The sequence below is a fragment of the Callithrix jacchus genome, chromosome 3 (assembly GCF_049354715.1).
Source record: "Callithrix jacchus isolate 240 chromosome 3, calJac240_pri, whole genome shotgun sequence".
In the NCBI taxonomy this organism is placed as follows: domain Eukaryota; kingdom Metazoa; phylum Chordata; class Mammalia; order Primates; family Cebidae; genus Callithrix; species Callithrix jacchus.
The window spans coordinates 167,975,012-167,989,925 of record NC_133504.1 but is presented as its reverse complement, the minus strand read 5'-3'; the positions used below and the strand labels follow the sequence as shown (position 1 = coordinate 167,989,925).

General features: G+C 48.6%; 1 protein-coding gene and 1 long non-coding RNA gene across 6 annotated transcripts in view; one reads left to right on the top strand and one right to left on the bottom strand.

The window, feature by feature from the left end:
- SEL1L3 (SEL1L family member 3) overlaps window positions 1-4,520 on the bottom strand; it is a 119,951-nt gene extending 115,431 nt beyond the window's left edge. For all 5 annotated transcript variants that reach the window (XR_008480270.2, XM_035293937.3, XM_035293933.3 and 2 more), the window contains exon 1: window positions 4,204-4,520. Coding sequence is in view for 4 of the 5 variants with exons in the window: in XM_035293937.3 (XP_035149828.3) it covers window positions 4,204-4,368 (165 nt within the window). In the remaining variant the exon portion in view is untranslated. The remainder of the gene's footprint in view (window positions 1-4,203) is intronic.
- The window catches only part of LOC118152338 (uncharacterized), a 31,912-nt gene continuing 20,549 nt past the window's right edge, over window positions 3,552-14,914 (top strand). The window contains exon 1 of the long non-coding RNA XR_013533161.1: window positions 3,552-3,689. This is a non-coding gene — a long non-coding RNA (uncharacterized LOC118152338). The remainder of the gene's footprint in view (window positions 3,690-14,914) is intronic.

Sequence of the window (14,914 nt, the reverse complement as noted above, 5' to 3'; positions counted from 1 at the left end):
TGGGTCATTCTCTCCTGCCTGTCCTCTGGTTCCGACACTTCTGCCAATAAGCAGCCAGAAGAAATAGAAGGCAAGAGGCCAATACCATGGCTCGGGAGGTTTTAGGAGCTCTGGTCAGGATGAATATGGCAGCTACTGGTTGATGTGAGGTTTGGGGATGATCTCTGTTTTCAAATATTCATAATCCTCCCCCTCAAGCTGGATAATTGCAGTTCTCTTTACTTTGTTTTGATCTTCCCATGGCCTGCACTGCACACCTAGTGAGGGGTTAATGAATACTCTTAGATGGATGACTAAGGGTATGTGGCCATGTACAGAGAATCCTGTCCAAGGTTGTCACAGCCACTGTCTGCTAACTGTCCCACATGTATCTGTGCTGTTACTGTCCTCTTCTTGGTCCTCAGTCTGACTGTCTAACAAGTGCAGCTATCCACTCTGATCATTTCAACTCGACAGCTGACATCAATACTGGCCATCCTGAGATATAATGTATATAATATTTTCATATAGGAAAATATTATACATTGGAGACCAGAGCTTAGGATGGACAGAATTGCCTTCTACAAGTGACACTGTCACAGATAGAGAGCTGGGGCAGCCTCAGGCCGGTTCTAGCCAAGCTGGAGGAAGGTAAGAGTTAATGGTGTAAGGAAATAGCAAGGGTCCCGCTGGGCAGGGTAAGTTGTGCATGGAGCGCAGTACTCAGCACCCGAGACCTCAGTAGAAGCAATTTCATTATCCTTTGCTTCCGACGCCCTCCCCTTTCTGAGGAGGCTTTCTGTATCTTGACCTTTGGTGACCTCAGAATTTTCTGGCAGCCACTGGAACCAGGGATCATCTTTTCAGAAATCTGTTTGGCATCATTCTGTGACTTATCTTTCAGCCCTCATCACAATTATTCATGCTTTGGCAGTATCCTAGCTACAGACACAGTACTCTTCTTGAGCTGATACTGAAGGTTACTCCGTCCCAGCCCATAGAGAAGGCAGGCGTCCACTCCTCAGGACCCTGACTCCAGGAACCATGCTTCCCATGAGGGCAGTGGCTTAAAGGCGTCTATTCAGAAGCCACTCTCTACCTCCAGCTCTTACGAAAAGGCAAATAGGTAAAGATAACACAAAACAGGAACTTGTCCCCAAATCAGAGGCAATTTGGCTTTGGAATGCATTCCAAGGCACATTTGCTGTACACTTGTACGCACATTCATAGGAACTCAAATGCTACACTCCATCAGCTGCCTCTGGACTACATAAAAATCCCAAACCTTTACCTCTTCATTAACGATGGCAAATATTTTGTAGCTTTACCTTTCTTCCCCCCTTTAACATCCTGCTTCTATTCTGTGGCCTGAGTTTCCTGCTTTGTATATTTTAGATTACTTTAGACATGACCTCACATCCTGGCCAATTGCACAGTAGCTGCTAATTGCTAGAGCTTTGCTAATGACCCCGTACATCGATGAAGAATGAGTTACAAGCTGCAAAATCCAGAAGACAATAAGCTAGCGGGAATCAGAGCTGGGGCTCTGGAGGCAGACTCTGATGTCTTTAGATTCTGGTTTTTTAGACTAGACTTGGGTTTCAATCTCAGACTGTGTGGCCAGGGCAACTAACTTAACCTCTCTGTGTCTCTGTTATCTCATCTAAATGGAGATCATAATAGCTCCTATCTCACAGGGTTGTTGCTAAGATTAATACTGGATAATGCCTAGAAACGACTCGGCCCAATGCAAGCTATTGTTATTACCATGTAGGCTTTCACATTATGAAAGAGCTTTCTTCCTGGAGAGTCTACATACTCCTGAGATCCTGCCTAGCTATCCTGCTCCATCTCTACTCTGCTCCTGCCCAGCCCCATCCCCCTGACCAACCACTTCCTCCAGGTAGCATTCCTTGATTGAGCAGAATGCATGCAATTATGCATTTGCATTTTCTCTCTATTCTGTGTATTTCAAGTGTTTCATATGGATATTTACATTTCCTCCAATTCACACACCAAGCTTCTCCAAGATCAAGAAGCCTTACCTTCAGTACTATCTCAGGTAGCACAGACCCAAGAGCAACATCGATCGCTAATCAATAGCTAGACCTTCAGAACAAACTGTGGAAACCACCTTTTAAGTCGACTTTTGTGTCCTTGGGCTTGCATTCATTCATTCATTCAGTTGCAAAAGGACTCTGGTTTATCAAAGTCTCTCTTGTACAGTAAGCATATCAGAAATTCATCTGGAGGAAGCATACAGAGGCAGGAAGCACTGACATTTCCCTCTCCATGAGGTCCCAAATCCGCTCCTTCCCCGTCTGCCAAGACATTCATCCACGCTCTGGTTATTTTTCACATTACAGTATTTTCTAAAATCCCTCTTTCTGGAGCCCTTCCTCACCCCTTCGCTTTCTCACTCGAGTCTATCCATGGCACCATTTTTTCTCTCTGTTCTCTTAATCCCCTTTGGTCTACACAGAGCTTTAACATGAATGATACTTCCTCCATCATGTGTCTCTGTTCCCAGAGCCCATTTAGGCCCTTAGGCTTTGCTCTCCTGACTCTGACTTCCTGAACTGTCCCGAAGGAATCCCCCTCCTTGCCAGGTCTTGAGATGTCCCCGTGGAAGTTTCTGGCCCAGCCCATCTGTACATGAATGTTTCACACACCCCTCTACTACATTACTTCTGCCTCTGTGGGCCGCCAGCAGTGCCTTGTGTACAGGGATCATCTATTTAAACTGAAATCTTGTCATTTGTTATGGCAGTTTTATTTATGAGCCTGTGTGTTGTAACCTTGTGGCATAAATATTAAATAATAATATCTCGGGCAAAAAAAAAATCATTCATGTGAACTGACAACTTCTTATGAAAATACGAAATAAGACCAAACCACACAATTTGGTATTGGCTAATTTTGAAAGATGAGTAGAAGCACGGATGGCTCAACAGGTAGATGCACAGGCAGAATCATAATTTGCATTTTTACACCTTCTTGCTTCAAGAAACGAAACATTCAAGAAGTAAAAGGCATTAAAAGAAACTTGGGTTGGGTGGCAAATTTCTTCGGAATCAAATTCTAATTCCTACCAGTATCTCCTAAGCAGTTTTTGGCTTCCAAAAAGGAAGACTCCAAATAATGACAATGTCACATAAGTGAAATGAATTGCGGACAATGACACTGCTCATTTTTTTTTCTTTGGCATTCTGTGAATTTCCTATTACATCAGTTTCATGATTCAGCATTTTCCATTTCATTTATTTACAGTAATATATGGCGAGATAACCCAAGGTTTCTGCAGGATTTTGGAACGTAAGGTAGGCTGGGCAGGAAGGGTGTCGCCTTCTGTAAATTTACTATTGTTTAGGAGAACTCAGAATATAAGCAAGCAAGCCATCAAAGAAATTGAGAAAATTTCCCCCCACCTTGTTCTGAGGGTCTCCACTACTCTGGCATTTAAAATAAATTGGTTTTGAAAAATAGGTTACTGCCCTTTAGTCAATGACTAAAACAGAAGCCAAGAAGTGTGCAAATTGCGAACTTCCATGCATGAGCCAAACATATTCTTTGATATGACAATGGATTCACGGCGTAGCTAAAGTCACCACTCTGGCGGTAAGCGTGTTACAGAGAACTAGATTTCTTTCCGGCATCCGCAACTTGGCTGGAGTGACCAAGGAGGAGTTGGAGAGCGCTGGAGATGCGAGGTGCGTTGGCGGAAAACCGTCCGGGCCGGGAAGACCCGGTGGAAACTGAAAGGAGGGTCGAGTCGGGTGGCGGGCACCGAGAGAAAGAGGCGAAGTTGGGCACGGGAAGGAAAGGAGCATCGGGAAGATAGAGAGGGAAGCCCAAGAGGGCTCGGGAGGGGGCTGGAGACCGTGAGCGGCGGGGCGGGCAGTGAACTCCAGGCAGCGAGGCTCCCGGGTGGAGTCGGGGACCAAAAGGAGTCTCGAGGGAAACCGACCTGGGTCTAGAGCGAGTACAGGAGGGAGAGGAATGGGCACGAGCGAGAGAGCAGCACGGCAAGTCCAGTCCACGCGCCCCTCTCCACGCCCGGGGTACCCATCCCAGGTGCCGGGAGCGCCCCAGGCGCAGCGGCGAGGAAGAGAGAAAACTAGCGGCGGCGTCCCCGCCCGGCGTGGCGGGTGTCCCTGGCCGCCCCCACCCGCGTTCCCGGGGCCCCGCGCGGAGGGGAGGACCCGGGCAGGGTCCGGCGCTCACCAGGTAGCAGAGCAGGAGCAGCGCGCAGGCAGGGCTGCCGCCGAGGCCCGGGGGGACGCCACCACCCGGGGGGGCCATGGCTGCGGCCCGGGGACCGACCGCGGGCGGCGGGGGTTGCTGCTGCTGCTGCCGCGGCCACCCGAGCCCCGCGCCGCGCCGCTGCATGGCGAGGCCGCCCGGATCCGGGCCGGAACAGGTCACCTGGTGCAGGGACCGGCCCCCGCCCGAGGCACCACCTTCCCGCCCGCCCCCGGCCGGGCCGGCCGCTGCGCGCGGGGCCACCTGCCGCCACCTCCGGACCCGCCGCCGCCGCCACTGCCGCTCCCGCCGTCGCCGCCCCCGCAGCCCCAGCCAAGCGCCGGCTCCTCCCCGCCTCCCCGTCCCCTCCCTCCCCTCTGCCTCCCTGCCCAGCCCGCCCCCCGGCCGTTCCCTCCGGCCCCGGGCTACCACCACTCGAGGCAGCGGGCGCCCACGCAGGTGGGCACGGAGCCGGGTCCCGCCCCCTGGCCGCTGCCAACCCCCCCCCGCCCGAGTCGCTCGGCCCCGGCGCACCCCCGTTTCCCTTTCTCCCCGCTCCTCCCCCGCCCCCTTTCCGCGCTCCTGCTCTCTGCGATCCCCCTCCTCTCCCTCCGGCTCCCTCTTCCCTCTCCCAAACCCCCTCGCTTTTTCACTTTCTCCTTTTCCTCCCTTTCCTCTTTCTCCCTTCCCATTCTCTTCCTCGCTCCCGCATTCTCCCCTCCCACCCACCCCTTTCGTGGGTCGCACAGCCCAGTTCCCGCCAGTGCAATGGGTTTTTGTCTGGTTGCTTTTTTGGCCGGGGCGCCATTCCCGCAGGGCGCAGGGCGAGTGTGCCCCCTGGAGTTGTGCGGCGCAGCTGCCCGGGTCCCAGGCCTGCGAGATGGATTTTGACCCCTGCCAACCTCCACCTGTCCACCTGCCGGGCTGGGACCGCCTCCCTGCTGGCACGTTTGCAGCCGGGCTGCGCCCCACCCTGCCGGCTGGTTCGCCGCACGTTCTGGATGTTTCCCGAGGGTTTTGTGTGGTGCCGCCGCCACCGCCGCCGCTGCGCTCTTTGTTTTAATTGTCCGGAGTATTGGCACCCAGAACGGGTTTGTATTTAATTTGCATCCCTGTGCTTCGGCTTCCACTTTGGACAGAGAAGAAAATGAATTAATTAGGTCAATACAGTGATACTGGAGCCCCAATAAAAGGGGTGAGCGCCTGGAAGTGCACAAACAGCTTTTTAAAAAACCGGGACACATCCTCGGCCTTGGGGACGCAGGATGAGACAGGCTGCTCTCGGACCCGGGTTCTTCGGCCTGGCGGAGAAGGGCCGCCGGCCCTGGCGCTCTTCAGAGCGCTCTGCTGCGTCTGGAGTCTCAGATCACTGTCTGGGCCCGCAGCTGCTGCTCTGAAACAGTTAACCTGCCTTCCAAAGTTCGAAGAAGCTTCCCTTGGCACTAGTGGACTTGTGCGGATTGGAACTAATAATAGCCTGAGAGGCCACAGCCCTTTCCCAGTGCCACGAGCATAGGTCAAGTCACAACAGGAGTCGGGGAGAAGCTGGTGGTGAGACGGAGTGCCCACGGTGGTTTGACGGGCATGAGCATCCCCTGTGCCTGGACGGGCATCCCCTGTGCCTGGACGGGCACCCTCAGCTGCTTCAGTACAGGCCTGGCCACAACCGGGCATGGAGGCTCCTCAGCTGTCATCCACTTTTTTTAGGTCACCTAAGAGCTGTGGCCTTGTGTGAGGCCCCTGGTCTTACTCCACTGGTTCTCAAACTTCAGAATTACCTGGGGGGATTGTGAAAACAGATTCCTGGACTCCAGCCATAGAATTTCTGACTCAGTTGGTCCTGGGAGGGGCCTGAGAATGTACTTTTCTAACAAGCGCCCAGGTTACGCTACGTGCTGGCTCAAACAAGCCTCCTCCATTTCCAGAACTACTGGCTTTTAAGAACCCCGGGCTTTGCTCCTCCCAGCCAGTCGCCACCACAGTAAAACATTTTGGGGGTTTTGACAGATGCTCCACTATCTCTGTTCCACTTCTGCAGAAACAAAGCACTTGAAATTCTGTGTGACGTGGAAAACCATTTATTCTATCGAGTGTCCAAGGGAACAAAAGATTTGGTGGCTTTGTCCCAGATCCTGTCTACATTTTTTTCCATCAAGTCAAAATACAGACTATACTTTAAATGTATGTGGAAGGAAAATTGTTGGCCAGTTCAGGGGAAGGGGCTTCAACAGGCATTACAGCACATCTAGGGTTTCCACCTGTCTTCCTGGGCCATGCATGCTCTGGAGTTTCTCTCTTTGTACATTGCACACAGACTCTGTTAGTCTTCAGGGAGCTAAATGGTTCCTTTGGGTTGTTCGTAATCAGGATTCATGGAATTGGGAGTTTTCAAGTCTTTGTGAGCTTTGAGTTTTTGGATTTACCTGAGCGTAGGTAAGCAGAGTGCCTCACTGGAGGCTGGGCTGTTTTTAACCTGCCACTGCTCACTTCTCCCTCCCTCACTCATATCCTATTGTGCTCCTACTGTGGATTGGGCACCACCCGAAGCCCCAGGATTCCAGAGGTAGGCGGGACAGATCTATTTTTGCAAGGAGCATCAGGCATGCAGAAAACTGGCCAGAGTTTGGTCTTCTAAGAGGGATGTGTGGGCCAGGCATGGTGGCTCATGCCTGTAATCCCAGCACTTTAGGAGGCCGAGGCTGGTGAATCACGAGGTCAAGAGTTCGAGACCAGCTTGGCCAACATGATGAAACCCTATCTCTACTAAAAATACAAAAAATTAGCTGGGCGTGGTGGTGGGCACCTGTAATCTCAGCTATTCAAGTGAGGCAGGAGAATCACTTGAACCCAGGAGGTGGAGGTTGCAGTGAGCCAAGATTGCGCCACTGCACTCCAGCTTGAGTGACAGTGAGAGACTCCAACTCAAAAAAAAAAAAAGAAAGAGAGGGATATGTGAGTTGCTCTTTCATCCAGAGCTAGAGGTGGTGGGATTGACTGCTCCATCCTGTATTGTAGACGGGCAGAGAAAAAGTCAGGCTTTCTTTTCACTGGGGAGTGGCACATTTTGATCTAGAAGACAGAATCAGCTATTACTCTTGTGTCTCTCCAGCAGTCTGTGTCAGTCATTGAAAGGGTGTGGTCTGATTTCAGAAGAAAGCCCTTTATTTAAAAAGAAATATATTTTCCCCATCATCCCATGGAAGGATGGGATGATTACAATTCATCAGTTTAAATTAAGTTTTAACACTCCACTAAAAGTCAAAGACCCCAGGGAGAGATTGGCCTTCCTCATTACTGCTTTGCTGTGAGTCAGTTTATCACTTGCCCTGGAAAGTGACCAATTCCACACCTCAACACAGGAGAGGACAAAGGCACAGAGTCCTGGGCTCCTCATCGCCCACCTGTAGGAGGAGATTCCCAAGGCCTGGAGGGAGGAACTGGAGAAAGGGCTGAATCTGCAGGCCCAGGTGGCACCTTGTGGATTCCAGGCCAGGTGCTCTCAGACTCCAAAATGGTTTAAGATCAGTCAGGTCTCAGAGACCAATGCATTTGGTCAACTATTAACTTACCAAGCAAAACTAGTTTTTATAATCCAACCTAGTATACTAACTTCTATCAGTATCATTGCATTAAAAATACAAGGCCTTTTACCATCAAAAAATCAGGAAGGACCTCACATCCTAAGAAAAGACAGGGTTGGGTACCATGGCTCAAACCTGTCATCTCAGCACTTTGGGAGGCCGAGGCGGGCAGATCACTTGAGACCAGGAGTTCGAGACCAGCCTGGGCAACTCTGTCTCTACTAAAAACACAAAAATCAGCCAGCTGTGGTGGTGTGTGCCTGCAGTCCTAGGCACACACCACCACAGCTTCCTACTTAGGAAGCTGAGGTGGAAGGATTGCTTGAGCTCAGGAGGTCAAGGCTGTAGTGAGCTCTAATCACACCACTGCACTCCAGCCCAAGCAACAGAGTGAGACCTTATTTCAAAAACAAACAAACAAACAAACAAAAAGGCTGTTCTTTAATCTGAATATTTTACTTCTGTTTTGTCTTTATATGTTGCATTTTGCTGTGAATCAGTAAAAACTTACCTTTGGAGTAGCCTTGCCCATGTCGGCACTTGGAAATCATATTTCTATGTACTAAGGATGTCTGGGGCAGAGATAAATGACCTCTGGATGACCGGAGGTGGGTAGGAAGGCATTCTGCAGGAGTAGAGACTGTTCCTTCCATCTGCTTATCCTCCCACATAAATCTCTGAGGCCCAGGCAAATGCTGCCAGTTTTAGGGAATCTTCCCTCATGGCCTTGGGTCAAAACACAATGGCTCGGTTCTCTGTGCCCCCGCCAGGCATCACCTGTAACCCTAAGTGGCCATTAGCTAATTCTGCCAAAACTCTGGGTTTGTTAGTTGGCCTGTTCTCTTCAAGTAGACCTGAAAGTGGGTTGTTTCAAGTAGACTCTTCAACCCCTGAAAGCGGGGTTGTTTCTTAACCGTTTCTGTGTAGCCCCATGCCTTGTACATAGAAAATTCTTGAACTATTCACTGAATAAAGTTGAATCCAACATCTTCCTTTTTTATGTGTTCCTCTTCCACCATGTTTCTTTCCCTGTCTTCCTCCCTTCCTCCTTCTTTCCTTTCTGTATTCATTGTCTCCCATCTCTTTCTGTTAGAACCTGGCTATGTCCACACTCATGGTTCTCTGGAATTCTGCAGTCTTCTCCTTTCTTCCCCCTCCCTCCTTCCTGGAATTTCAGTTATTCAGAATGAAGATGAATGAACCATGACATTTGCCTTTTATGTCAACATAAAAGAGAAGAAAACAAAAATAGAAGAGAGAAAAGCAAAAATAGAAGATTGCTGTTAAGCAACAGACTCCCCATCCCGATAGGAAAACCATGGCCTTTCCTTCTGCCAAAGGCGACCTCTGGGATGTAGAGAAATCCTGCATGCCATTGTTTCAGGGGCAGTGCTTCCATTTTTCTTGTGATTCCAGTAGCCATTACCTTCCCTATATCCATTTCCTGTCTATTTCTCCGTGTTTCAAATCCCGCATGTTTCACAGTTACTTCTTGCTTCTTCCCTCCAAAGAACATTCCACCAGATACCATCCTCATCTCCTCATCCTCAGACCCCATCCTTGGAGCCTCAAATCCCTGACTCTGCAGACTCTCTTCCTATGGGCCACAGGGCCCTCACTTTGGGAAGTTGTGGTAAAGGAGGAAAAGGAAGTATTTGTGTGAACTGAAACCTTTTCCATGTATTTTCATGGGAAGCTGAAGGTCTTGGAAGCACTCGGTCTGTAGCCATGGCATGCTCTAAAATGAGCTCTATTTCTGGGCCTGTCAGATGAAATGCTGTTGCTCCTAGTTATTTTTGGCTCTTTGCCCTTCTGAATAGGTGCATATTCAGCTCAATTCTTTCCCCCTGAGCTTGGGGGAAAAGCAGGCAGCTTCCCTTAGCTAAGTCTTCCCCTGTGTCGGGAGTACTTTCCCCCTTAAGCAGCAGCTACTGACATAAGCACTCTGGGCAGCCCATGGCTTATTTGTGCACTGTCCGGGTGGGCAGCAGGGGAATCCATTCTCTGGCCCTCTTGGGCCATGAAGGAAAAGCTTTGTGAGCTGAACATTTCCAGGCAGGTGCAACCAGGTGTCCAGGGCCGCCTCATTCATACCCAGCTCTGCTTCCTACCCTGCCGCCATAGTTGCAGAAACTTCTGCCATCCACGGGGGTATTGGGATACGAAGCGGGAATTTCAGGCTCAGCGAGCACAGAAGCCCCTGTATACTGGGTGTCTGGGGAAGGAAAGTGCACAGGATGTAGAAGGTCAAGGGCATGTGTTCACAGATGCAAGGACATATTTGTGTGAGTGTGTTGAGAAGAACATGTGTTTGAAAAAGAAGTAGAGAGAAGTTAGGGGTGAATGTGCAGCTCCAGTGGGGACAGTGAGTGAGAAGAGAGTGAATGGGCACTGAAGGAGAGAATGTCACTAGAAAAAATTGAAAAGAGAGTAAGTGCACGTGAGAGCGTGGGGAAAGGCAGGCTGTGCCTATAAGTCATGGGCATATTTTGTAACTGCATCCTGCAGCTCAAATCGCAATACTCAAGCAGGCATTAACATCGATTTAGGGCTTTTAGTCCACCTGATAATATGCAATATCAAGCAAAATGAAATGTCATCATCAGCTGGGATGCTTAGTAAAGTCCATATAAAAGCAAGAAGCACACAGAGAAGAGGCAGCTAGAACGGGGTTCTCTTAATAGCCACTTATCTGTACAGCTTTTCGCGGAGAGGTTTCTTTTTCAGTTCTTATCAAGTATTACTTTGAGGCCTTCATTCATGTAATTCTCTTGGCAACCAGGAGACGTAGACACTGTTACTATCATCAGCCTCATTTGACAAATGAAGAAACGGAGACATAGGAAAGATCCCAGGTTCACAGTCAGGAGGTGGCAGAGCCCATTTGGATTCTAGTAATTTTCCTCAATGACTAGTGCCCATGTCACTACACTGAACTCTCACTGTGAAGGGCCAGTGGAGAGGCAACCAGGTGCATGCTGGGGGGTCACTTCTGGGTTTTAGGCATAGATCTCTGCTAGCACTTCACCAGGTGCTTGAGAACATAGATTTCTATGCCGGACACATTGAGCAACCCACCTCATCATAGCTGGGCTAGCTTGGGAAGACCACTCATCTTCAGCCCTCAGTCTCTGTGTCTGTAAAAATGGGACAAAGTTAATCTACCTTTGTACATTAACAAAGGTGTTGTGAAGGCCAGGTAAGGTAGCATAGTGAGGGTGCATGGTAAATTGTTGAGCCCTAGACAAGAGTAAAGCATTGTTTGTGCATTAGCCATACTTTCTAACTTTCGATAAAGGCTCACAAAGAAAGACATAGCTCTTATAAGACCATGAAAAATTTTAAAGGATAAATACCTGTAGCAGTATGTCTCTAATGATGACCCCACTCATGAGCGACATCTCCCAGTATCATCCTAAGGGAAGTGTTCTCCCAGTATTCTCCTCTCCGAAGTCAGCCACCATATAGCTACCAGCATGTTGTGAGAGGGCCAAGCTAGCCACATGGATGGAGAGAGAGGCGTTCAGCCAGCCTCCAACCATCCGGGCCAGCCCAGCCCAGGTGCCAGATGTGAATGAGCAAACCATCTTGGCCATCCATCCTGGTTGAGTCTTCAGATGACTCCAACCCTAGCCCCCATTCCACTGAAACTGCATGAGAATTTGCAAGCAAGAAGTGCCCAGCTGAGTCCTGTCAGCTCACTGAACTATGAAAGATAAAAATAAATTGTTGTTTTGAACCACTAAGTTTGAGGGTAGTTTGTTTATAGCAATAGATAACTGAAACAGTGCCCTGAGCTGAACCTGACCGATGGGACAGTATAATTAGCTCTGAGCTTCTTACCATTCAAAGCAAAAAGGGGAGCAGAATGGATTATAGACATTTATTATCTGAGATTCTGTGATTTACCTTAATGCAGAGTTCATCCAACTGTCTCTCTGCAGTCAAGTCAGAATGAAAATTAAACCATCTTCCTTATATGAGAACCTCTCTTGTCTTCACTAAAACTATTTGTGCAAATTCCATAATCCGCCCTGCCAGAGCAAAACAAAGAATTAGAGCTATCACTAACAAGAAAATGTCCCTCGTACCTGACCCTAAGCTTTCAAAACTCCAGGTCAAACCCATCTTCTCCTGTTGGGTTCTCAGCACATCCTCTGCCTCCTACCTCATTCCCATCCCAAATTAAGTCGCAAACAGGCTCAGTAACTCCGGGGTCCTTAGCAGTCAGAATTAATGATTAAAATAGAAATGCTGAAAATAGTTGAAACCAAAGCAGACTGGATGATTTATTCAAACCTTCAGGAAAAATTGCTATTCAGGCCAGAATTGAAATTTAGACCTGTGGTTCATAATCAATTTGAATGCAACTCTTCCCTGATGCTACCCACTCCTCACCAGAAAAGGAAAGAAATATATACAATTTATGCTTGTCTGTCTGGGTGTCCTTTAGAACCCACACTCCAAGAGGTCAGGAACCACGTCTTCTGCTTAGTGTGGTGTTTGTACATTACTGGTGCTTATCAGAGCTTTTCTTCATTAGTAGTACTTTCTCAGTCTATGATAATAAAAGACATAAAAATGAGTGAATCAGTGCTTTCCATTCTCTCCAGTGTGGCATCAGTAAGCAGGCAAGACTGGTCTCATTCTAGGAAGTCTAAGTTGTCACGTGGGGTGTTTGCCGTCACCTCCCTCACTTGGGACCCACAGTGGGCCCCAGCAACTCTTTGAAGGTAATGAAATTTGTCTTTCATGCCTTGACCTCATTTTCTACACTTTTTCTCCCTCATTAGTCTTCACACCCCTAAATTGGGCTTTGGAAGCTTCTATGCTGAGAGTCTGCGGTAGCCTGATCCTTGGGAGACAGGGCCAGACTCAAATCCCCACTGAGTCTGTCTCCTACATTTGCATAAACACTTCCCAGTGTTCAAGACATTTCACATTTCAGTTCATTCTTGCAACAGTTCTGGGAAGTAGGCTGATATGGGTTGAACTGTGTTCCCTAAAAAGGTATGTCAGAGATCTAATTCTCAATACTTGTGAATGTGACTTTATTTGGAAATAGGGTTTATACAGGTGTCATCAAGTTAAGATAAAGTCATAAGGTGGGCCAGGCACAGAGGCTCATAACTGTAATCCCAGCACTTTAGGAGGCTGAGGCAGGTGGATCACTTGAGGTCAGGGGTTCAAGACCAGCCTGACCAACATGGGAAAACCCCTCTCCACTGAAAATACAAATATTAGCTGAGCATGGTGCCACACGCCTGAGGCTGAGGCAGGATAAGCACTTAAACCTGGAAGGCTTAGGTTGCCATGAGCTGAGATCATGCCACTGCACTCCAGCCTGGGTGACAGAGTGATTCTCTGTCTCAGGGGAAAAAAAAAAAGTCATAAGGTGAACCCTCATCCAATATGACTGGTGTCTTTGTAAGAAGATGGAAATTTGGGACCGGACACAGTGGCTCATGCCTATAATCCCAACACTTTAGAAGGCTGAGGCGGGTGAAGCACTTGCGGTCAGGAGCCCGGCCAATATGGTGAAACCCTGTCTCTACTAAAAATACAAAAATTAGCCAGGCGTGGTGGCATGTAGCTGTAATCCCAGCTACTCAGGAGGCTGAGGCAAGAGAATGGCTTCAACCCAGGAGGCAGAGCCATGTGCAGGAGCCATAATTGCACCAATGCACTCCAGCCTAAGTGACAAAGTGAGATTTTTTTCTCAAAAAAAAAAAAAAAAAAAAGAAGATGGAAATACAGACACAGACATGTACAGAGGGATGACAGTGTGAAGACCCAGAGAAAAGGTGGCCATGGGAGGCAGAGACTGGAGTTAGGATGCCACAAGTCAAGGTGTGTTTGGGGCAACCAGAAGCTATGCTCGTCTTGAAGTTTCAGAGGGAGCACGGCTTTGCCAGTATTTCGGGATTGGCCTCCTGCCTTCCAGAACTGTGAGACAACAAATTTCCTCTGTCTCCAACCACATAGTGTGCAGTCATTTGCCCCAGCAGCCACAAGAACCGAATACATAGATAGGTGTTACTTTCCCATCCTTTTCTGTCTGATGTTATTGGGCACCTATCGTATTCCAGGCTCTGTGCTGAGCTTTGGAGCTCAGACCCAAGGCTACAGGCTGATGGAAAGCAACTTGGAGTTCTCGAGCCTTCTCATGAATTTCCAAGTTCATTCTGTTTGTCTCAGGCTCCCACCATCGTCCTCACATCCAGGTGCCCCCCGACCTATCACCACAGTTGGGTCTGTGCCCCTTCCCACAGCTATCAGAGATACACAGTTCTGAGATTGACAGTGACATTGGACATCTGCTGATCTAATACCCTGGTTTCCTAGTGTGCACGCTGAGGTTCAGAGAAGGGGGGCAGGCGGTACAAAGGCAGCTTTGGACTCAAGCACATCTTCCCACTCCCTGCCTGTGATCAATGCATGTTATAAGTCAATCCAACAAACAACAAATGTTTGTCAAATGAATACTAAATTATTAATGACTGGTAAAGAAAATGTATTATACCTCTCAGAGGTATTTGAATGTGGAACAATGGCTTAACTCCAAGAAGTGAATGTCTAATAGTGGAATGTGGTACTGCAGGTGGGGTGGGCATGGCAGGGTAGGGAGATTTAAAAGCAAGAGTAGGGTCTTTAGCTGACCGTTTGTCTCATGTTCCTAGAGTGACTTCCATGTCTGCTAAGTATAGGACTGGCTACCCTGGAGAATTGTGGAAGTGGGCCAAGGAGGGGCTTGCCCCTTCTGTACTTTGAGAGGCCATGTAGGCTGCGACCAATGGCCTCCTGGATGCAGAAGGAAATGCTGGCCTCATTACATGCAGGTACCATGACTGCTGTTTTAAACTCCAATACTGCTGAACCATTCAGAAATAGATCCATTATAGGTCTGCTCTAGCCCCAGGGCTTTAACACAGGTCACTAGAAAATCCAAGATTGCACAGTAATTCAAACTCTTAGGAGGGAAAGAAAAAAACTCTCTTCATAACTTCCTCCCTCCCCTCCCCACTCCTGGCCTAAAAGGAAGCACCTCTTCATTTCTGTAGTGCTTTGGAATAAGTAGCTCTTACGTTGAACTTGAAACCTAAATTTTTCTT